The sequence below is a fragment of the Propithecus coquereli genome, unplaced genomic scaffold (genome assembly GCF_000956105.1).
Source record: "Propithecus coquereli isolate 6110/MARCELLA unplaced genomic scaffold, Pcoq_1.0 Scaffold235, whole genome shotgun sequence".
Lineage (NCBI taxonomy): Eukaryota > Metazoa > Chordata > Mammalia > Primates > Indriidae > Propithecus > Propithecus coquereli.
This window is the reverse complement of record NW_012147897.1, coordinates 6,333,038-6,356,531: the sequence shown is the minus strand read 5'-3', so window position 1 is coordinate 6,356,531 and position 23,494 is coordinate 6,333,038. Positions and strand designations below refer to the sequence as shown.

Below are 23,494 nucleotides of genomic sequence, written 5' to 3'. Positions count from 1 at the left end.
GGGGACACCGAGGCCCCAGGGAATCCATTGTGTCCAACTGCTGGGCCCTGGACCCCTCTACCCAGCTTTCCCCAGGCAGAGGGAAACCCCTTTACTAAACTGTTCCCTGCTTCACTACACGAACCTCAGCGTCTCCTAGCTCAGGAAGCCTCCCCACCAAGGTCATCAGGACCCAGCCCCTGCTAAGAGCCACCCTTGAACCAGCAGCAATTAGACAACAGATAACCTAAAATCAGACTTGTTTGTAGGGCAGGTATAGACTTCTAGAATACATCCATGTGAATACAGCATGCTCTCTCTCAATACGTATGTATACGCACAGGCAGATCTGTGTGACCCTTCATCGTCCCCCCTCCACTTTGTCCCCAAAGCCATGCCCCGGAGAGCCAGAGCTGGGCCTGCACAGCCTCCTGGGAGCCAGCCACTCCCCACTGCCCCAACCCACCCCACAGCAACCCTGCCCCACGTCCTGAGGGCGGCCAAGGCATCATGGGACCACACGGGAATGGTGCCAGGAGCAGCGCCTTCCGGGGGCCCCAGGCTGGTGTTGACCTCCAGACACGGGCCTTCGCAAAGGGCGCTGTGGCCAGGTGGGCAGCAAGTGCTGCTCTCTGCAGTCTCCAGCGAGGCTGCTCCCATCATCTCTGTTGCCCCATCTCTGGAGGAAGATGGGCGGCTGGTTCTTTGGATCTGTCTCTCTCTCTCTCTCTCTCTCTCTCTCTCTCTCTCTCTCTCTGTCTCTTTTGGTCTCTCTCAGTCTCTCTCCCCGACAATGAGGCAGAGAAGGCAGATGCCAATGGCCTCCCCATCTGCCACACCAGCCCCGACCAGGCCTCTAAAGTCTACAGCAGCAGCAGCGGCGGCCAGTCCAGCTTCTAGACTATGGAGCCTGGGACTCTTCCTCCTGTGAGCCGGAGCGCTGGCACCAGGGAAAAGGAGAGAAGGAAGGATGTGGGACTCAGGGGGCCTTGGGCCAAGCTGAGTACAGGCTGAGCAGCTAGAAGAAGGTCCCCCAAAACACACGTGGGGACAGGAGGTACAGGCAGGGGGAGGGCAGGTGGGTGAGAGGAGGGGTGGCAGCGGGCAGCTGCCATCAGAGCTGGTTAAAAACCACGGAGACCTTGAGGTTGGCGGGCTCCACCCCCTCGCCAAAGGTGATGAGGAAGTACATGACCTTGCGGACCTTGGCCAGATCCGACAGACGCTCCCCAAACTCCAGGGCGTCAGCCTCGTTACATTCCATGACTTCCGAGTCCTCCTTGCGCCAGAAGATGGCCGCGGGGTCCAGCAGCTGGCGCGTCATGAGGTTAGTGAGGTCGGGCGTCCAGTTCTGCGAGGTGCCCGTGATGGTGACCTTGCCTGGCTTGTCCAGCACGACGTTCCAGTGCTCGAACTGCAGCTTCTGCTGCTGGATGAAGTCCAGGCGGTACACGGACTCGGCCGGCCGCAGCAGCTTCTCGCCGTCTTGGCGCTTCTCCCCGCGCTGCTTCAGGCTCTCCACGCGCAGCCGCATCTGCCTGGTCAGGTACTCATCCAGGACCAGCGGCATGTCCAGCTGTGGCTGCTGCGGCCCGTCCTCCGCCATGGCCCAAGTGCTGCTGCTGCTGCTGCTCCCGCCGACGTCAAGGAGCCAAATAGGCTGGGGCCTCGGCGGCCAAGAGAAGAGGCCACCAAAGGGGGGCCCCGCCTACCCTTCCACCCTCCCCTCGTGTCCTCCCCTCCCCAACCCTGTTCTCAAAACAGGGTGTGTGGGGGTGAGGAGTCCCCACCTGCCGCCTCTCCACTCCTGCAGGAGCGAGAATGCAGGCACTGCAGGCAGGCGGGAGGTGGCGGGCTCCACAGGGACCAGACCGCTGATGTCAACTGCTGTGGCAACCACCCTGACTACCAGGGACGGCTGGGAGCACGTCACATGGGCAGTGTCGGGAACGGCGGAGGGGAGCACGCGCTCACTGCAGGGACATAGGCCAAAGACCCATGGGCATGGGAGAGCACGGGCCAGAGAGGGCTCTCCCGATTTGAGATCCGAAGTCACCCAAGGCAACCATGGAGCCTCCCTTGCCTCCTCCACACCCAATCGCCAAGGCCTGTCGATTCTGCTTCCCAAATAGCCTGGAACCTTCTCCTGCATTCCCACTGCCAGGACCTCAGCCCAGCCGCCATCATCTCTCACCTAGACCCCTGCTCCTCAGACTTGAGTGAGCGCCAGATTCACCTGCAGGACTTGAGACACAGATTGCTGGGCCGTCCCAGAGCTCTTGATTTAGCAGGTCTCTGACCAGCCCAGCATCTGCATTTCTAACAACCTCCCAGGTGACACTCATGCTGCGGCCTGGGGCTGTGCTGAGAGTCACTGACCTAGAGGAGTCTGGCCTGCTGGCCCTGCCTCAGCACGAGCCATGGCAGCCACGAGACCAGGTTTCACTTCTGCTAAAATCCCACCACTCATTCCCCCTGCATTGATCTTCAGTGTCCCCCAGGGGGCCTGGGGCCAAGGAAGAATCTGGCAAAGTCTCTATCGCGCCTGAGGTGGAACCAGGAGCTTGGCTATTATAAATGGGCAAATGGAAGAACTGGAGTGTGTGAGTGTAACTGGGGGGATGGGGGAGAAGGGCCTCTGCCACAACATGCCACACTCAGAAAAGAGGACAGAGTCACAGGCCAAGGTGTAACAACTGAAAACAATCTGAAGGGTCAAGTGGACCACAAGCACAGTCAATTGCTAGATGGAGGCTAAGTAAATCAGTGGGATCTTGGGCGACATAAACAGCAGGGGTGCCTAGGGAGACAGAGCACCTGGCCCTGTTGAAACAACACCCCAAGCCCTGGGGTCAGTTCTGGTGGCCACTGGCAGCAATTCCCCAAGAGTGTTAGAGAGAACCACACAGCTGCATGTTAAACTGCCTGACCCTCACAAAACCTTTTACTTTGCAGCTGCAGGGGCAGAGAGAGAACAACTTGGCTGAGGAGCTACGGTGGGGGGCTTCCCGTTCCTCCCTAAGGAGGAGCTGTTTCTACCCTTCCTAGCACTGCATTTTGATTTTCATTTGTATGTGTGCTTAGTTTTTGCCTGAGAGGGCAGGCACTGTGTCTTGTCCATCACTCTAAGCCAGCACCCAGAACAGGCCTTGCCACGCAGGGGGCCTCAGAGATGCTTGCTGGATGAATGAACGGACGACTGACAAGGGGACAGGTGATGTGATGGACCACGGGGCCCAAGGACAACAGAGGAAGGTGGGCAGGTGGGGAGACAGCACATGGGCACTGGCTGGGGCCAAAATGAGGTTTAGGGACAGGTGTGTCAGGGCTGGGGAGTGAGCGAGAGGCCTGGAAGGTGAGGTCAGAGAGGTGAAGCTGTTGCAGCAAGTGACGGAGGTGGCTGAAGGTGAAGGCTGATGGAGATGAGACCAAGAACTGAGACCACGCTAACAGGGGACGGGGGAAAGAGGGCAGACACACAGACACAGTAAACCTGGGAGACAGCAGTACCTGGAGCAGAAAAGGCTGGGAAAGCGGAGGTGCCAGGCCCTCTGGGCCTGGGTGACTGGCTGGGGCCGCCGGTTGGCAGGGATGGCACTGCAGTGGGCTGGGGGGGCCAAGAGGCATGCAGGAGCCAGGCAAATGCGTGAGGGAGTCACGTCTGGAAGCAGCACTGGGGAAGGGGACCCCCTATGACTGGACCCCTAGGGAAAAGGACCGAGGACACGGGGCCCCTGGGGAGCGCCTGGTCTCACCAGGGCAGAGGGGCACCGACCAGCAGGTCTGGGCGGCTTCAAATCCTGTATGCACCAGCCCCAGGCGGCCTCAAGGACTGGGGTAAAGGTGGCTTCCCAGAGGGGCACGTGTGCTGAGGTGTGGTGGCCCTGAGTCTGAAGCTCAGTGCCCCCAAAGTAGGGGTGGTGAGGGCGGGGCAGGGGTGCTGAGCAGCCCCCTAGTTGCCCTTCCATGGAGAAAACAGGGCGGGGCAGGGAGGCCCTGCAGGGCAACAGGCCCACAAGGCGAGGGGTGACAACAAACAGGGACGCCAGCAGGGACAGAAGAGGAGGTAAGGCATGGTAATGAGCCCCCCAGGGGCTATGGCCACAGCAGCACAGGAGGCAGAGTGCAATTAGCTGAGAACACTCAGCCCCCGGGGACTCAAGCTGCTGGAGACCAGCCAGGCCAGGTGCCCCCACGCCCTGCAGTAGGAACCTTTGGCCCAGAGATACACACAGGCCTGCCCAAGGTGGCACCGCATCAGTGACAAGCCTCCCGCCTGCGAGTCCTGGGCCCCTCTCCCACTGGCCAGCTGGGGAGCTGCATAGACCTGCCTGGGGCCAGGCCCGGGCGGGACTCACAGCCAGCTGAGGGGCCCACCTCCAAGTGATCGGCCGGCCCATTCCCAGGACAGGACCCAGTGTGGTCAGGCCCAGCCCCACTGAAGGCCCCAGGAGCTCCGGGGCGACAAGGACAACTGTGGAGCTGGTTAGCAGCGGGCCCCGACAATTTGGGGAGGAGCTCGCTGCATACCCCAAACTCTCCAGAGCCTTCTCCGTGCCAAGTCCCCACTGGGCTCAGCAGGAAGATATAAGCTGGGCCGGCTCTGCCCATGTGGAGCTCACCTCGAGAGGGGAGACGACAGATAAACAGGCAATTACAGGGCAGGGCAGGAAGTGGGGGGCCCACCTGCAGGACTCCCAGGCGCCCTCTGGCCCCAGACTGAGCCCTGACCTAGCTGGGGCTGGAGCTCTGAGGCAGGACTCGGAGAATGGGGTCACAGCCTGGAAGCTGGGGAGCGGGGACCGGTCCCACACTGGGAGAACGGTGCCATGCCCTGACCCTCTCTGGTCCTCGGGGCCCATGAGTGACATGATCCCACACATGGCTCTCTGCGGCCCTTCCAGCTCAGACGCCCAGGAGTACCCACGTCTACAGGTTGCCACAGTGGCCTCTGCTGAGGCCCCGAGGGCCCTATAGCCAGCCCCAGGGATGCCCACCCTGGGTGCCTTTCAGAGGTCACACGCCTGCTGAGGAGACGTGAGCGCAGGGCACCTACCACAGCCCCGGCCTCCGCGGAGGGCACAGCTCCCTCTGATGGATGGGGGACACCTCGAGGACGAGGAAAACCTCACTCTGCCCCTGTGCCCTGCTTGCACAGGATACTCGCGTGTTCTACAAACGCTAGTCATCACAATGCTGGCGCCATTTGCTGAGTACACCGCACAAAGCGCTTTAAGTAGAGTCTCCTGTTTCACCCTCCCCACTCCCCGAGAGACAGCTACTCTGATCCTCCTAACATTGCAGTGGAGTAACCTGAGGCCAGTTACAAAGCTACCAAGTGGTGAGGTTGGCGCTCAAACCTGAGCCTGGGACTCTCACCAGCGCTCTCAAGGCCCAATGCCAGCCCCTTTCCAGGGAGAGCAGGAAGGGACCAGGGGTGAGGAAGGGGCAGCACCTGTGTCTCGCCCTGCTGTCCCTGCCCGTGATTCCTCAGAGAGCCAGGGTCTGGCTCCACTGCAGCCTCCGCCTCCCGCCTCCCCAGAAAGGGAGCACTGAGCATCAGATTTAAGGGCCGCACTGCCCAGTGCTGCCACAGGAGGACAAACTGGCAGGACCAGAGCCCATTCTTTCCAATTCAAGCTCTTCGGCCCTGGTCCGGAACGCCAGCAGCTTGCAACCAGGAATTATGAAGCCGGGCATGGTCCGAACCACCCCTGCTGAACAGCTAAGCAAAGTGAGGCCCAGAGAAGGGCAGCGACTGCCCCAAGTCACACAGCAGGTTACTGGCAGGGGTCTCCTGAGCCTCCTTAGTGGTGTCTCCACACTGTAGGCAGCTTCCGCATTTTACAAGGGTGTGTTCCACCAAGTGGCTCAGGGACACTACGGGTCCCCAACAGCGGGAAGGGGATGCATCGGAATCACCTTGGGAGCTGCACAGATTCCAGCACCTGCCCCCAGGACCTCCAGCTGGTGGGGGAAGGAAGGCAACCCTGACGCTCGGCCAGTGCCGGGGCCCCAGCGTCACCCCTACCCCATCCCTGGCACTGGCTTTCGGAAAGCCTCATCTGCCGCGTTCAGGCTGCACCTGTCTGACAGTGAGGGCCGCAGACTACGTCAACACCCCCGCTCCCCCAGCCCACCCTGTCCCAGGCCTCACCTTTTGCCATAGCGAATCCCGGGAGGCGAGTGACGAACAAGCTGCCACAAACCAGCAGTTGCCCACCTGGCCCTGGTGCAGGTCATGGGAGCTGATGCCATCCACAAAGAGGCGGGGGTCCTCGCAGACGTCCTGCGGGGAAGGCGAGGGGAGAACGTGAGGGACCGAGGAGCACAAGGATGCCTGCCATGGCAGAAAGGAGACCTCATTGTCACCCTAGAAATTCATCTGCCTCCCCCGCAGACTGGGGGGCCCCAGGTGGCCTGTCTGCTCCCCCAGGACCTGCCTGGAATGCCCCCTCCCCTTCCCTGGCTGGAGGGCACTCTTCTGCCAAAGGTTTGCTGGCGGATGAACGCTGTGGAAGGACCCCAGCGCCACCTTCCTCCTGCCCTCTGTGCCCCCCACCAGCAAGGGCTCAGTCCCCTTCACTCTCCTGCACCCACAGCCCGCAGTGCCCACCTGGGCAGCCCGCGGGCCCAGTCATGAGGAAGTGGTGTGGGGGTGCAGGGATGAGACAAACACCAAAGTCACACATGATGGGCACTAAGTGAGGGGAGGGCAGGGAGCTGACAGGCCAGGCCCCTTGTGGTACTTCCCGCCTGCGGTCTCAGGAGATCCTCACGCTGCCGGAGGAGCATGGGGCTGGCTGTCATTCCATTGTGTGGATGAGGAATGGAAGTTCAGAGAGGGGCAGTGACTTGTCAAAGACACACAGCAAGCAATGCCTGAGTGGGGCAGAAACTCCTTCTTTTCGGTTTTCCACAGAGACTGGCGGGCGCAGCCAGAGGGGCTGCTCCAGGGAACTGGGCTGGGGCAGCCGCCGGGCAGGGAAGTGAGTCATGCCCAACTGGCAGCTCGCAGGCCCAGCCCTTCCTAATTTGTGGGAGCTCCTTACTCTGTCCGCTGGGAGAGAGCCAGCCTGGGTGGGTCCCAGGACCACCACCCTCTGCACCTGACCCGCCCAAGGCACTCAGGCCTGGGCTTCCACCTCTTGGTGCTTTGGGTTTTTTCCCTTAAACACCCTCCTCCCCCACCAAGGCAGTGCTGCGAGTGGGAAAAGCATGGCCTTTGGCTTCAGATTGGAGACTGAATTCCCGCTCCTCACTCTACAATTGGCCTGAGTCTCAGCTTTTTCATCTATAAAACGGGAACAATAATCCCTACTTGGCAAGCAATCAGTACATGCAAAGTGCCAAGCTCAGGGCCTGACACAAAGAGAATGAAAGTCTGTTTAAATTTTCAGGTGCCAGGATGCTGTGCCCAGACCTATATGGGTAGCTCCAGCACCAAGAGACAAGACCAGGTAGGGCTGCTTACCCTGTGTTCCCACAGCTGTTAACATCCCACCCACAGGCTGAGCCTGGGCGGGTTAGATCTCTAGGAAGCAGAGAGTGCTTGGCACGGCCCCCGGCCCTGGCCGGGAGAGCAGAGCCATGCAGACACCTCCAGAGCCCTCAGCTGCCTGCCTGTGCCTCATGTGGGCCCAATGGCCAGGCTGGTGCCTTCCCCCTGCCCAGTCCAGGACTCAGCTTGTGACGTACATGTGCCACCGGTGTCTAGCAGGCCCCTCTCCTCTCCCATCAGCATCTTCACTCCACCAAGCTGAGAGGGAGCAACTGCTCACCAAGGCGGGGATGCAGTGGAGGGTGGGGGAGGCAAACACTGAGACGTGCCTTCCATGTACCAGGCATCCTGCTGGCACCACAGTCCATCCTCACCATGGCACTGAGAGGTGGGCAAGATGCCCATTTTACAGATGAGGAAACTGAAGCCCAGAGAAGTTGAACGCCATGCCCCAACCACACAGCACGAGCAGGAGGGCAGCAGCTCTCTGCCTGGCTCCACTTCAGCAGGTGCTCCTGAGCTAGTTCAAGCACAAGAGCTCTGAGGTCCCAGTGTGAGCAGCCAGCAGAGGGCGGCAGAGGCAGGAAGATGGAACCTGAATTCCTGCTCCCAGTTTACTGGCTGTGCGAACTTTGGACCTCCGTTTCCTGCCTGTGTGCAACAGAGATGAACGGTCATCCCTGCAGGGCTGTGTGGGGACCCCACAAGTCATGGCAAGGGAAATGGGACAAAGGGCCCTCAGTCCCCCTGAGGTGTCCGGGACTCCTGCTGCCCCTGTGCCCAGAAAACGGGCCAGAACCCCCCCCCCCCCAGGGCAGGAGCGGCCCCTTCCAGGTGGCATTGCAGCACGACCCAGGGCCCGGCTGCAAGGCAGCTTCCCCAGGGCACAAGCCTGGGCAACCCAGTGAGGCCACCTGCTCTCACCCTGTCCCCGGGGCACCCTCTCAGGAGCCACAGCCGGGAAGAAGGGTCTTGCCCCTCATCTTATCTCCTAGCCCTGCCCACACCCAGCCCAGCCCTCCAACCAGAGTGAACTGTCCTATCTGCTGCTTCTCTAAGGCCCCGAGGGCAGGCAGGACGGGGCGGGAGGGGGGCTTTGATATCTGGAAGACCCCAGCCACATCCTGCCACGGGAAGAGAGACGGCCACCACCTGGTGTCAACAGGGTCTGCAGCGGAAGGTGACTCCAAGATGTCCCTCCACTTCAGATCCTCGCAGCCAGTGCCCTGTGACACAGATGTGACTGCCCCATTCCACAGAGAAGGAGGCTGAGTCCAGGAGGGGCAGTGACATCCAAGGTCACAAGGCAAACAAATGAATGGGACAGAACCCAGGTCTGCCAGTCTCCCGCCCAGGGCTCCTCCCCACTGAGCAGCAGGCCGGGGCAGACCTGTGGGGCAGATCCGACCATCCCAGCCTGGCCCTGACGCCCAGGACAGGGCTCTGGCCCAGACACTGCTCCAGCCCTTAACAGAAACGAGGCCAGGGATTCCAGGATTCCACTCCCCTGACTTGCTGTGGCAGAGTGGGGACCTGCAGGTGGTCGGGCAGCCTGGGAGGGAGCAGGTGGAGGAGGAGGCGGCTAAAGTATGTCCCCACTGCCAGGAGAAGCTCAGGGTTACCAGCTCTAACCTAGAGAAACCGCCTGAGGTTGATGGCACCTGGGGTCTGCCCCGGAATGCAGAGGCCACCTTGGGGCACCTCTAAAGGAACAACCACAGAAACAGACCACAATGACTGGGCACCAGCTGTGTCGTAGGCACTGTGCAAAACAGCCCTGGGAGACAGGTACTGTTAGCAGCCCCTTTTTACAGAGGAGGAAAGCAAGGCACAGAGAGGTTAAGTCACTTGCCCAGGGCCACACAGGAAGAGGTGAACTGAAATTCCAACTCAGGCAGTCCAGCTCCAGACCCTGCAGGTAAGCTAGGTTTTATGGGTGACAAAGCCACCCTTCCTTCACCTGTCTCCCGACACCTGTCCTAAGCCCAGCAATGGGACCAAGGGGTCAGGGGAGCCCAGGCCCTCACTCCTGCCACCAAGAAGCCAGGCTTCTCAAGACCAGTGTTTACCCTTCTGCCATTGGCTGGACATGGGCCACAGATTGAGCTAGGGAAGGTCCCTGCCCACAGGCAGGACCCTTGAGAAGGAACCAGACCCCAACACCCTTCATGTGAGCAGAACTGGGACAACAGGGGCCAGAGAGAGGTCAGAGGAGGATGTCCGGAGGTGGTGACGGGCACAGCAGGCATGGAGAGGGCTGGGAGGCAGGAGGCTCAGGAGGGGGATATGTCGTAAGACGGGGTCTAGCCACAGCCGCAAGACAGTAGCTGCTTCTGACACGGCCCTCTGGGCGCCCAGCCTCCTATGCACCCTTCCATCCCCGTCCACGCTAGGTTTGCCTTTGGGTCTCCCGCACCAGCATGGGAGCTCCAAGGCAGTGTCCACGCCCAACTCTGCCCCCATCCACGGTTATCAAAGCTTGGCAGGTTCCACTGGAGCCGCAGACAGTTCCCCGGGAGGAGGGAGGACAAAGTGACACGCAGGATTGGACTGGGTGGAGGCCATCCCTGAGGGCTGGAGTTGACCACTTCCTGGTCAACATGCCTTCAGGGCACGGCCTTCTGGCACCTGCAGTCACCTCTCCCCTCCTCAGCCCTCCCACCGGTGACACCAGCTCCACCAGATGCAGGCCACAGCCCAAACCTCCCTGGCTGGCACAACAAGAATTTCAGGTTTCCAGTCCTGGTGCACAAGGCAGCAGGTGGGAGTACGGCCCGGGCTGCAGCTGCACAGGCTCCTTCCACCCCGCACCCCCTTCCTTTACATCCACCGTCGCCCAGTCACCTCCTTCCTGGAATGGAAGATCACAGAAGGAATCAACTAGGCAGCTGGGGAAACTGAGGCCCAGACAGAAGGACTTCAGCCTGGGATGGGCTAGGGCAGTGTTCTCAGGAGTTACAGCTTGCGGCCCGCCCCCTCTGCCACAGACGCCTTCCAGCCCTGCCCCCATCTCCTCCCATGGCAGTCCCCACCCTTCTAGGCCACCTCCTCTGGAAGTCTTCCCTGACCCCACTGAACTCTGTCTCTGAGTACATGCCTGGAAGGGGGCCATTCCTGGGCAGGGCAGAGGCCCGGATGGCTGGGTGTGCCCCCAGCTGCCAGCCCTCACCGCACACTGCCTGCTTTGCGGCATGGAAAGGCCTAACACAGAGCGCAGCTGAGTAGCGGAGTGGGTGGGCATGGGGCCCACCAGGCTGCCTTGGGAGAAATCTGGGAGGTTCCAGAATTGATGTGTGTTCATAGGACCCCCTGTCCCCCACTTGTGCCCCCTGTATTCCACCAGAGGGCCTCCAGGCTGATGTCTAAGCATGGGCGAGGCAGAGTGCTGGATGGGGGCACACTCTGCCCCCATGGGGTGAAGGAGCCCTGGGCCTGAGGAAGAGGAAGGTCTTATCTCCCTGACCAGGCCCGCAGGCCCCAGCGGGAGGTGACAGACGCTTACTGTACTGGAAAGAACAAAAAACGACGAGCCTTTCAGGGCAGGGGTGTCAGCCCAAGGCAGGTGCCCTGGGTGGGGATGAAGAGAACAAGGCCTACTGCCACCTGCAGAGTCCACAGGAGACGAGATGTCCCACACAGGGCGGCTCTGGGTCCCCAACACAGGGTTGGCAAGGAGAAGGTGGGCAAGAGGAACCATGATCACCAAGAATTGCTCTCCCCTGGGAGAACAAGGCAGGAGGGTTGCTTGAGGCCAAGAGTTTGAGACCAGCCTGGGCAACACAGTGAAACCCCATCTCTATAAAAAATAAAAATACTAGCCGGGCATTGTGATTCATGCCTGTAGTCCCAAATACTCGGGAGACTGAGGCAGGAGGATCACTTGAGCCCAGGAGTTGGAGTTGCAGTGAGCTATGATGACACCACTGCACTCCAGCCTGGGCAACAGAGCGAGACTCTGTCTTAAAAAAAAAAAAAAGTACTCTCCCTAATTACAGATGAGGAAACTGAGGTCCAAGTAGGAGGAGCAAGAGACAAAGACCACCTCAGAGAGAAGGAGCTGGAGGGGAGGGCAGTGCAGGAGGCTTCCTCTGGGCTGAAGAAAAGGCTGGCTTCCTGCTCTATTTGTAAACAGTCATGTTATAGGACCCAGGAAGTGAAACTTCATACAAACACGGCTGCCTCAGGCCAAAGTTTCACCTTCCCGGGCCGGTCAGGCAGCTGGGAGTTAATGATCACCCTGCTGGGCTGGGCCTGCCCACCGCAGACCGCAGACCGGGCTTGACTTCCTGCTCCTGGGACCCAGCAGGCGCTGCCTACACACATGGTTTCCCCGCAGAGTCACCTCCTCGCCCACCGCAGTTTGACCCGTGCCTGGCTTTGAAGTGCCCCAACCGAGTTGGCCGCCTAATGCTGCCCTTGGGCCCCACAGCCGTGGCAACACCAACCACCACACGCTGTCTGCCTCCTGCCTCCACGTGCAAGGTTCTGCGGTCTGGAAAGGGCAGGGCACCGCGAGGAAGGCAGCGAAGGTGGTGTGGCAGGACACCGAGAGCGCAGCTGACTCCAGTGGGTCACATAGCAGGGCAGTCTGAGCCGGCCAGCCTGGCATTTCCTCCTCTCACCGCAACAAGCCCAGCCTGCCCCAGTCGGGCCTCACCAGCCTCCTTCTAGAGCCACAGACCTAAAATGTCTGGGTGATGGCCGGAGGGCAGGACAGGGTCAGGATGGGGACAGCAAGGGGTGCAGCTAGAGGAGGGCAGAGAGCTCCAGTGTCCACCCCTCCTCCCCGCACCCAAGGCCTCACAAAGGCCCTTTGAGGCCAGCCTCCTCCCCCACCCACTGGACAAAGGAGAGGGAGGAAGGCGTGGGAGGGCGCCCAACAGGCAGAGCTCTGTGGCCAGGCCGGGAGGCGCCCAGGCGTCCCGCACAGCCAACGTAGGGGCCCGGACTCTGTTGCACTCTTGGGGCTGAGCTCGCAGGCACCAAGGACCCTTTATTTGGTGTCAGCGAGGTGGGGCCCAGGGAGGCAGGACCCGTGGGTCTAGTCTACCCCTGCTAGCAGCTCCCTGGGCGATCAGGGCACGTAGCTTCCCCTCTCGGCCTCAGTTTCTCTACCCATCTAGAGTCCCAACTTAAGCAAATCCACAGGATTTTTGAGTTGGAAGGGACTTGAGATCATCGCCCAGGAGAGGAATCAGGGTTCAGGAGGATGAAATCACACCACAGGGCCGAACATTTCTGTCTCACACGCTGTAGCCTGAGGGACCAAGGCCAGGTCAGGAGCGGCCGAGAGACACTACGGAGCTCATCGTGACCAATATTCGTGGCTGTGGCTCCCCGTGTGGGGCCCAGGCCCCGCGCAGACTTCCTCACGCATTACCTCTTTTAATCCTCACAACAACCCTGTGATGAGGCACTATTATTTTTTACTACTATTATTATTATTGACTAATCATTGTAAATACTTTTCATTATACAACAAATGACTGTTTCAAAATTATTACGATAATAACCAAGAAAGTAAATTCCCACACTTGAACGTCACTCTATGTTTTACTAAAAAAAAGTCACATCCACATCACCTCATCATCACCTCATTTTTATCCCAAAAACAATCTGGGGGGCGGGGCGGCAGGGTCCAGGGAGAGGTGAGGGCCTGGTGGGCAGCGGCGGCCGGGAGATTAGGGCCTGTGCTCCACGCTCCATCCAGAGCAAATCCCACAGCACCGGCCCCTCCACCTTCTCGGCAGCCTGGGGCCTAGGATGGCTCCCCACCCCGTCCCACACCCCAGGCCCCTGCAGACTCAGCCTGAGGGTGGGTCTAGGCCTGCTTGTCCCAGCTCCAGCCAAGACCAGACACTGACCTTGGGCCGCTTCCACCTGACAGCGGGCCCTGGGGAGCCCTTGTAGTAGAGCGAGTCGTCGGTGGCGGGGAAGTGGGGGTCCTCAAAGAGCACCTTCCTGCGCAGACAGGCTCGCTTCAGGGCCGAATAGTTCTGGTCCTCGTAGGGCTTCACGCACGAGAACATGGTGGCCGCTGCCCCCAGGAGGGGAGCCGGGAACACCTGGACGGGAGGGGAAGAAGACCATCACCTCTGAGTACCTGGGGTCCCTGCTGTGCACGGGTCCCGTGTGTCCCCTCCCAGCAGCCCTGTGAAGCAGGCAACAACATCCCCCTCGTACAGGCAAGGGAAGAAGGCTCAGAGAGGTGCGGAGGTCTGCCCAAGGTCACACAGCTGGTACGAAGTAGAATAGGGATAGGGACTGACTGGCCGGACGCCACAGCCCAGATTCTCTAGTTCCTGACGCTCAGAGGTGATATAGGCCAACAGCACACAGAACTCAGGGCTGGCCGGGCCGCACCCACCAGCCTCCCTCCCTCCGTTTGATCAGCCTTCCCTCGACCTCCCAGACTGAATCAGACAAGTGGCCAACGCCAGGAGCCCCGGGGCTGATGTCACACCCACATCAAAACAGCAGTGTGCATCTCTGCGTTTCTCTCCACGCCTCTGGAACGCAGCACATTTTTGCCCAGTGTGGGAGGACCTTGTCCCAGGCACACCCCAGACATAGGTCATCCATTCCCTCGGCACCCGCTTCCAGCACGCTGCCCTCCTGTCTGCACCCCGGGAACCGTCTCCAGTTCTGCAGGAGCAGGCGCACGGCGCCTGCACCCTCCTTTCACTCCACAGGGGTCCAAGTGGGCCCAGCCAAGCGTCCTGAACCTCGTGCCAATGTGGTGACCAAGTGTAAGGGACACAGACTGGACCAACATGGTCAGGGAAGGCCTCGGGGAGGGGAGGGGGTGAGGGTGGGGAGCAGCAGTCAGGGGGCCCGACACCTCAGGCGCACAGGCGCACGCCGGACGGCCACGCACTGGCATGACTGCCCTGTCTACGCCACCCCGTCTCAGACTCCATCCTGCCCACAGTGGAGCTTCACACCCTGAGGATCTACTCCTCCTGGGGCCTGCCCAGGGCAACACTACAATCCCTCAGAGTACAGGCCAGAATTTCCTATCCCCACCCTGAGGGAAACTGAGGTAGACTGGCTTCTGGGGTGACATTTGAGAGCAAGACTGATGTGGGTGCCAACTGCAGGTGAGCCACACATCTGCTGGGTGACCTTGAACAGGTCACTCACCCTCTCTGAGCCCCCGTTTTTGCACCTCTGTGATGGGAACAATGCTGCTTCGACACCTGGAAGACGCCATTTTCATGAACAAAGTCTGAGGCGACTGTGCGGCGAGAAGAGAAGGGGCCAGGACACCTCTCGCTCAAGAAAGACTCCATTTCCCTACCGTGTGCAAACCACGTGGCTGGAGGTTTGTGTCTGTTATGCAAACAGTGCTGGGTGGGCACACCACTGCCATTTTGCAGAAGAGAGAACTGTGGCCCTGTGAGGTGAGGTGTCCTGCCCAGGTCCTCTGCCTTGGCCTTGGCCTCATGAGGCTGCGCTTCAGGAGAAAGGGCTGAGCGCTGGGCAGGGCCGGGCTCTCCCACATGCCCTGGCTGAGCTGGGGCCTCGCATGGATGGAGGGAGGAGGCGAGAGAGAGATAGCAAGGGTAGGAGGTGAGCTCAAGGGCTGAGGGCTAGTTTGTCTGCTCTGCACCTGAAGCCACTCCATCTTCTGTCCCCACATCCACACTGGGCCCACTGGCTCCCTTAATTTCTCTGGCCGCCCTTCTGCCCAGGAGGCCAATGGCCCTGCCCCTCCCACCCACCCTCCCAGCCTTGGGGGCCTGAGGGAAAGAGAGGGGAGGAGGCTGCAGAGCTAACTCCTGGGCTTTGGCACTCAACCAGTGAGCGCCATTAGCACCACGTTTCCAGCAGGGTCAGCTCAGGAAGCAATTTAAGCTGCAAGAATTAGATCAGAGAAGTAGAAAGCAGGAGCCAGAAATCTGCTCTTGCAATTCCAGTGTTTCAGAGCCCAGAGGGCCCAGAGTGGGTGGGTGAGCTGGCTGGGGTCACACAGCCAGGCTGGTGGAGAAAGAGGGTCTGGCTGCTCTCCAGAAAAGGCAGGGGCCCACACTGCTGGGAGAGTCTGCTCTGGGAAGGACAGAAGGGAGGTGGGTGCTGAGAGGGGAAAGCTCAGCTAGGCAGGGCCCAGGAGCACAGGGGCCAGGCCTGGCTAGCTGAGGGTCTGACATCATTGAGCCACCCCTCCAGCCTCATCCCTGCCCACCAGGCTGACCCTGACCTACTTATGCCAGGCTTATCTGGTCCTCGGCCTTTGCACAGACTGCCCCCTGGCACCCTCCATCTGCCCCAAGGTCACCTCCCATGGCACCCACTGGGCCAACACCGCCAAGGGGTCACAGCTCTCTCCAGTAGCTCCAGGCATACTCATGGAAGGCCACAGATAAACCAAGAGGCAGGAAAGCTGCTTCCAAGCTCCAGGCCTCTTCTTTCTGGGCCTGAGCTTCAGCCACAGCACTTTCCATCTCCTAAGCACTTTTACACTGTTTGGGCTGCACGCGACGCCCTTGAGGGGTTCAGGACAGGCCAACCTTCCCAGCGGCCCTGTCAGCCTGCCCTCTTCCCTTTCCCTGCCAATCTCAGCCCCACCATTCTCCACCCTGGGCCAAAGGTCCAGGGCTCAGCGCTCCCTGCTGCTCCCTAGAGCTGTTTACTCAGGGCATTTGCACACACTGCTCCTTCCACAATCCACCCTCTCCCTCTGCGGTCCTGGAGCCCCCAGGACAGCACCCGTGACGCTGTACCCCATCTGCACAGACTTGTCCGCCTCCCCAGCCCCCCAGCCCCCTGAGGGCAAGGCCCTCCCCAGCGCCTCTCTGTACCCCCAGGGTCCAATGTGAGGGGCAGGTAATTCACTGTGTTCAATGAACCAACAAAGGTAAGCGTGTTAGGAATTCCTTCCAGGATGGGAAAAACAAGCCGAAGAATGGCAGGGACTCCAAGGGGAATCAGCTTTCCATATCACAGCCGCCAGCACACAGGCCTGGCTCTCCATCCCCCTCCTGACACCAGCCGAGCCCACACCCCACCTCCCCAGAGGCTGTAAACCCAGTGCTCTCTGCTGTGGCCCAGCCCTTCTCCAGCTCCTGACGGAGACTCGGCTTTAGTCCCCACTGCCCATGCAGCTGTGAGACCCCCGACAGGCCGCATCACCTCCCTGACCAACAGACATGAGGCTGAATGGAGGGAATATGTGTCATTTCAGAGGTTCCAGCAAGAGGAAGGCAGGGAAGCCTTCAGCCTGGGCACAGAAGCAGGGGAGAAAGGCCGTTTCAGGCAAAGGAACGGCTCGAGCAAAGGCTCAGGGGCAAGAAAGTGCCTGGTGATTCAGACCCAGCCTGGCACAGTGAGGCCCCTGTGGGCCAAGAGTTGGAGCTCTGAGGTGGGTCAGAATGAGAGCCCTGGGGTGCTGGCAGGCAGCTCCAGGAGCCCAGCCCTCTGGCAGGCCAGTTAGACCTGAGTTTGAGTCCTAGCTGTACCCTTTAGCCATTGTGTGTCCTTGGGCAAGTTGGACCTGCTGTCAATCAACAAGCAGGCCTCCCCCAAGCACTGTGAGGTGGCAGAGGACAGAAAGAAAGTAGCATCTGCTCCTGGGCCTGCACTAGGGAAGTTCAGTCTGCCCTTACCATGGAAATGGTGCACCCTTTCATGGTGGCCTAGCCTGTTCAGTGGACCTGCTGGAGGTGGCAGGGACAGCCTGGCTGTGCACAGGATAAAGTAAGGGCTCAAATTCCAGCAGGCCATGCTACACCAGCTGACATCAGTGAGCCTTCTCCAGACATGACAGCCATGAAAGCCATTTGGCAGGTGGGAACATCAAGGAAATTGTCTCAAGTCTGTAGCCTGTTACGTGGTCTCCAGACTCCACATCCCACCAGGACTTCCTGAGGTGGGGCCTAGGTTAACACTGATCCTCTTAGGGGCACCCTGATATGGCAATAAAGAAGCCAGTCAGAACGGTATTCTCTTCCATTCTCTCCCAAGGAAAATTCCGTTTGACTCAGAGTGTCTTTAACCCCTCACAGGCCTTGCCCAACTCCTACCTAACTGAGCAGAAGCAGGCCTCAGGCCGACAGCCTTCTACAGGCAACAGCATCTGGCTGGAATTGAATGAATTTGGTGTTGTTTTTACTTTATTTTTAAGATTCTTCCAGATACTTTGAATTTACGAAGAATAATACTGACTCTCCATTTACAGTAGATATACAGTTTCCTTTAAGAAATATTAGGAGGACCCTAACAACTCCTCCAAAAGACACTTAGATTTGATAAATGAATTCAGTAAAGTCCCAGGAAATAAAATCAACACACAAATACCAGTAGCATGTCTGTACACCAATAATGACTAAACTGAGAACCAAATCAAGAACTCAATCCCACTTAAAAGAGCTACAAAGAAAAAGAATACCTAGGAATATATTTAACCAAGAAGGTGAAAGAGCTCTGCAAGGAAAACTACAAAACACTGATGAAAGAAATCATAGGTGACACAAACAAATGAAAAGACATCCCTGCTCATGGGCTGGAAGAATCAATATTGTTAAAATATCCATATTGCCGACAGCAATCTACAGATTCAATGCAGTTTCTATCAAAATACCAATGTCATTGTTCACTCAATTAGAAAAAACAATCCTAAAATTCATATGAGAGCCCAAATAGCCAAAGCGATCCTAAGCAAAAAGAACAAAGATGGAGGTATCACATTACCTGACTTCAAATTATACTACAGGACTATAGTAACCAAAACAGCATGGCACTGTCATAAAAACAGACACATAGATCAATGGAACAGAATATAGAATGCAGAAATAGAGCCATACACCTACAACCAACTGATCTTTGACAAAGCACAGAAAAGCATACACTGGGGAAATTATCCTCTATTTAATAAATCGTACTGGAAAAATTGGATAGCCTCATGCAGAAGAATGAAACTGGATCCCTACTTCTCATTATATATAAAAATTAACTCAAGATGGATTAAAGACTTAAATCTAAGACTTGAAATTATAAAAACTCCAGAGGAAAATCTAGGGAAAACTCTTTTGGACATTGGCCAAGGCAAAGAATTTATGACTAAGATCCCAAAAGCAAATGCAACAAAAATAAAAACAGACAAATGGGACATAATTAAAAACTGAAAGCCTTCTGCACAGCAAAAGAAATATTCAACAGAGTAAACGGACAACCTACAGAATGGGAGAAAATATTCACAAAGTAAGCATCTGATAAAGGACTAATACCCAGAATCTATAAGGAACTCAAACAACTCAGCAAGAAAAAAAAATAACCCCATTAAAAAGTGGGCAAACAACATGAACAGACATCTTTCAAAAGATGACATACAAGGCCGGGTGCGGTGGCTCACGCCTGTAATCCTAGCACTCTGGGAGGCCGAGGCGGGCGGATTGTTTGAGCTCAGGAGTTCGAGACCAACCTGAGCAAGAGTGAAACCCCATCTCTACTAAAAATATAAAGAAATTGGCCAAACAACTAAAAATAGAAAAAATTAGCCAGGCATGGTGGCGCGTGCCTGTAGTCCCAGCTACCTGGGAGGCTGAGGCAGGAGGATCGCTTGAGCCCAGGAGTTCGAAGTTGCTGTGAGCTAGGCTGACGCCATGGCACTCTAGCCCAGGCAAGAGAGTGAGACTCAGTCTCCAAAAAAAAAAAAAAAAAAAAATGACATACAAATGGCCAAGAAACATGAAAAAATGCTTAATAGCACTAATCATCAGAGAAATGTAAATTAAAACCACAATTAGATGCCAGTTTACACCAGTCAGAACGGCCATTATTAAAAAGTCAAAAAACAACAGATGTTGGCAAGGATGTGGACAAAAGGGAACTCTTATATACTATTGGTGGGAATGTAATTTAGTACAACCTCTATGGAAAACAGTATGGAGACTTCTCAAAGAACTAAAAATAGAACTACTTTTTGATCCAGCAATCCCATTACTAGGTATCTACCCGAAGGAAAAGAAATCATTATATCAAAAAGACACCTGCACCTGTATGTTTATTGCAGCACAATTCACAATAGCAAAGATACAGAATCAAGCTGAGTGCCCATCGACTGATGAGTGGATTAAGAAATGTGATACACATACACACACACACACACACACACACACACACACACACCCATGGAATACTACTCTGCCATAAAAAAGAATGAAATCTTATCTTTTGTAGCAACTTGGATGGAACTGGAGACCATTATCTTAAGTGAAAAAACTCAGAAAGTTCAAAAACCCCATGTTCTCACTTATAAGTGGGAGCTAAATAATAAGTGCACATGGACATAGAGGACGGAACGCACTGGAGACTCAGGAGGGAAGGAGGGTGGGGCGAGAGGGTGGTGTGGGATCAGAAACTACCTGATGGGTACTAAGTATGGTAACTGGGTGAGGGTTATACAAAAAGCCCAGACTACACCACTGTGCAATATATCTATATAACAAATCTGCACATGTACCCCCTAAATCTATAAAAGTAATAAAAAAATTAAAAAATAAAGATCTTGTTGTTCAAACAAACAAAAAGAAATATTGGGATAAAGGAAGATGATTTTTTTTTTTTAAGAGACAAGGTCTTGTTATGTTGCCCAGGCTGGTCTTGAATTCCTAGGCTCCAGCTATCCTCCTGCCTGAGCTTCCCGAGTAGCTGGGACTATAGGTGTGCACCACTGTGCCCAGCATGGAAGCAGAATTAAAGAAAAATATTAAGTTACAAGAGGTGACGGGTGGGAGGGATACTTAGCGTCACACCAAGCCGTGGAGGGCAGCGTGCTGCTGAGACAGAGCCGAGACTGGGCTCCAGAGCTGTGTGGCAGCGGCAAGTCACGTACCTCTCTGAGCTTCTCAGAGGTGGGGTAGTGGAGCCAGCGACAGCCTCAGGGGTACGATAAGAACCAGAGGACACAGCTGAGCCCAACTCCGGCAGCACGAGGGCCTCAGAGCCAGCACACAAAGGGCCAAGAATAGCCAGAGCTGTTTGAAGAGAACAAGCTAGAAGCTAGAGGACTTACACTACTCATTAACAAGACCCATCACAAAGCTCTAGTCATGACACAGTGTGGCATGCGTGCAAGGGTAGACAAATACACCAATGGAACAGAATAGAAAGTCCCGAAATAAGCCACAATTACAAGGACACCTGACATAAAACAAACGTGATGTCTCAGGGCATTGGGGAAAGGATCATCCGTTCAATGAATGGCGCTGGGTTGACTGGCTATCCACACGGAAAAAGATCCATCCTGACCCCCACCTCATACCATACCCCAAATCAATTCCACATAGATTGCAAATCTAACTGAAAGGTAAAACAACAATGCTATCAGAAGATACCACAGAAAACAGCATATCCAAATGGCCCATAACCAGAAGAAAAAAAAGTGCTCAACTTCACTATTAATAATTATCAAGGAAATGCAAATTAAAACCACAATGAGATACTACTATACCCCCACTAGAATGGCTACAGTGAAAAACACCACAAACACACACACACACACACACATGCACACGCAGAAATTCCAAGTGGAGCTCTTACACATTGGTGATGGGAGTGTAAATTGGTACAATTACTTAGCAAAACCATTTGACTATATCTATTAAAGCTGAACACATACTCTATTATCCAGTAATTCCACTCCAAAGAATATGTCCAACAGAAATATATGCACATATTTACCAAAAAACATGTGCAAAAATGTTTATCACAGTAGTATTTGTTATAGCTGAAAATTAGAAACCATTAATACCTTAATGTCCATCAACAAAAGAATGGGTAAATGTTCTTATATATTTATACAATGGAAGAATGAAATGAACAATGAAATGAAAATGAACAAATCGTGGCTGCACACAAACCTATGGATCGATCTCACAGCATATTAAGCAAGAGAAGCAATATTATATGATTCCATAATACACAAAATTAAAAAGCAGGGCCAGACAAGGACACCACAAGAAAAGAAAATTATAGGCCAATATCCCCAGTAAACACAGGTGCAAAAATCCTTAATAAAAGCAAAATAACAAAAGCAAATAATCCAGGCACAGTGACTCATGCCTGTAGTGCCAGCTACTCAAGAAGCTGAGGAAGGAGGAGTTCAAGGCCAGCTTGGGCAACATAGCAAGACCCTGTCTCTAAAAAAAAAAAAAACAAAAACACTACCAAACAGACTTCAATAGCACATTGAAAGGATCATCCACCATGATCCAGAAGGATGTATCTCAAGGAGGATACAAGGATGATTCAACACATGCAAATCGATAAATGTGATACATCACATTAAGAGAAGGAAGAACAAAAACCATATGATCATCTCATTAGATGCAGAAAAAGCATATGACAAAACTCAGCATCTTTTCATGATAGAAATTCTCAAAAAATTAGGTATAGAAGGAATGCACAGAAATCATGTGCATGTTTAGAACTGTTCATTCTGACCTGAGTCATTGGGTTCAGGATTGGCCTAGAAAAGTCCCAAGGAGGTTTTGTTTTGTCTTATCTTTTTCTCTGAATGTCTCCTGAACCAGGCCCTTACCAGAATTTATATAATATACTTAGTGAAAAGCCAAGACTCTACATGATATGTCTTTATATATCAGATTAACAGTTTAAATAATGTTTGGTTACTTTAGAAGCTCATATATAACTAAATTCATATTTAGTATGAATATGAATATTTATTGACTATCTTAATAGTCAATAAATAATAAATAACATTTATTGAATATTATTTATTATTGAATTTTTATTGACTTGTGGCAAGAATGACAAGAGAAACAATGCCCTGAATTTTTCGTGAAGGTGAATTTATTCAATATAAAGGAATTTTCTTTATTCTTAGATTATTTCCTTTGTACAATTTTTGGCATTAAAATATTCTTTCTTTTATAACTTCTATACACTAACAATAAACTATTTGAAAACAACATCATGAGAAGAATCCCATTTACAATAGCTACTAAAAAATAAAATACTTAGGAATAAATTTAACCAAGGAGGTGAAAGATCTGCATACTGAAAACTATAAAACACTGCCGAAAGAAACTGAAGACACAAATGGAAAGACGTCCCACATACGTGGATCAGAAGAAGTAATATTGTTAAAATGTCCATACTATCCAAAGCAATCTACAGATTCAACGCAATCCCTATCAAAATTCCAATGACACTTTGCACAGAAATTTTTTAAAATCCTGAAGTTCATATGGAACATCAAAAGACCCTGTATAGCTGGAAGCAATCTTGAATAAAAAAGAACAAAGCTGGAGTCATCCGCCTACCTGACTTCAAAATATACTACGAAGTTATAGTAACCAAAACTATATTATATACTATAGTATACTATAGTTATAGTGTAGTTTTACTAGCATAAAAGTAGACACATAGACCAGTGGAACAGAATAGAGAGCCCAGAAATAAATCCACACATTTACAGTCAATTGATTTTTGACAAAGGTACCAAGAACACACTCAGGGGAAAGGACAGTCTCCAATAAAGTATGCTGTGAAAACTAGATATCCACATGCAGAAGAATGAAATCAGACCCTATCTCACACCACATGCAAAATTCAAATCAAAGTGGATTAAAGACTTAAACATAACACCTGAAACTGTCAAACTACTGGAAGAAAACACAGAGGAAAAGCTCTATAACATTGGTCTGCGCAGTGATTTTTTTGATATGACCCCCAAAACAAAGGCAACAAAAGGAAAAATAGACAAATGGTACCACATCGAACTAAAAAGCTTCTGCACAGCAGAGGAAACAATTAACAGAGTGAAGAGACAACCTATGGAATAGGAGAAAATATTTGTAAACCATGTATCTGATAAGGGGTTAATATCTAAAATATATAACAAACTCAAATAATAGCAACGAAACAAATAACCCAATTAAAAAATGGACGAGGCCGGACGTGGTGGCTCACGCCTGTAATCCTAGCACTCTGGGAGGCCGAGGCGGGCGGATTGTTTGAGCTCAGGAGTTCGAAACCAGTCTGAGCAAGAGC

The 23,494-nt window shown here is 54.4% G+C and overlaps 2 protein-coding genes across 2 annotated transcripts in view; both read right to left on the bottom strand.

Moving 5' to 3' along the window:
• Positions 1-23,494, bottom strand: part of CAPN5 (calpain 5) — a 54,963-nt gene that overhangs the window by 22,238 nt on the left and 9,231 nt on the right. The window contains exons 2-3 of the mRNA XM_012645751.1: positions 13,345-13,545; positions 6,137-6,268 (exon numbers count right to left, since the gene is read on the bottom strand). Of these exons, the coding sequence (XP_012501205.1) occupies positions 6,137-6,268; positions 13,345-13,509 (297 nt within the window). The 5' untranslated portion in view covers positions 13,510-13,545. The remainder of the gene's footprint in view (positions 1-6,136; positions 6,269-13,344; positions 13,546-23,494) is intronic.
• On the bottom strand, positions 1,094-1,585 carry OMP (olfactory marker protein). The gene has a single exon (XM_012645752.1). The coding sequence runs from the start codon at positions 1,583-1,585 to the stop codon at positions 1,094-1,096; it is 492 nt and encodes a 163-aa protein (XP_012501206.1).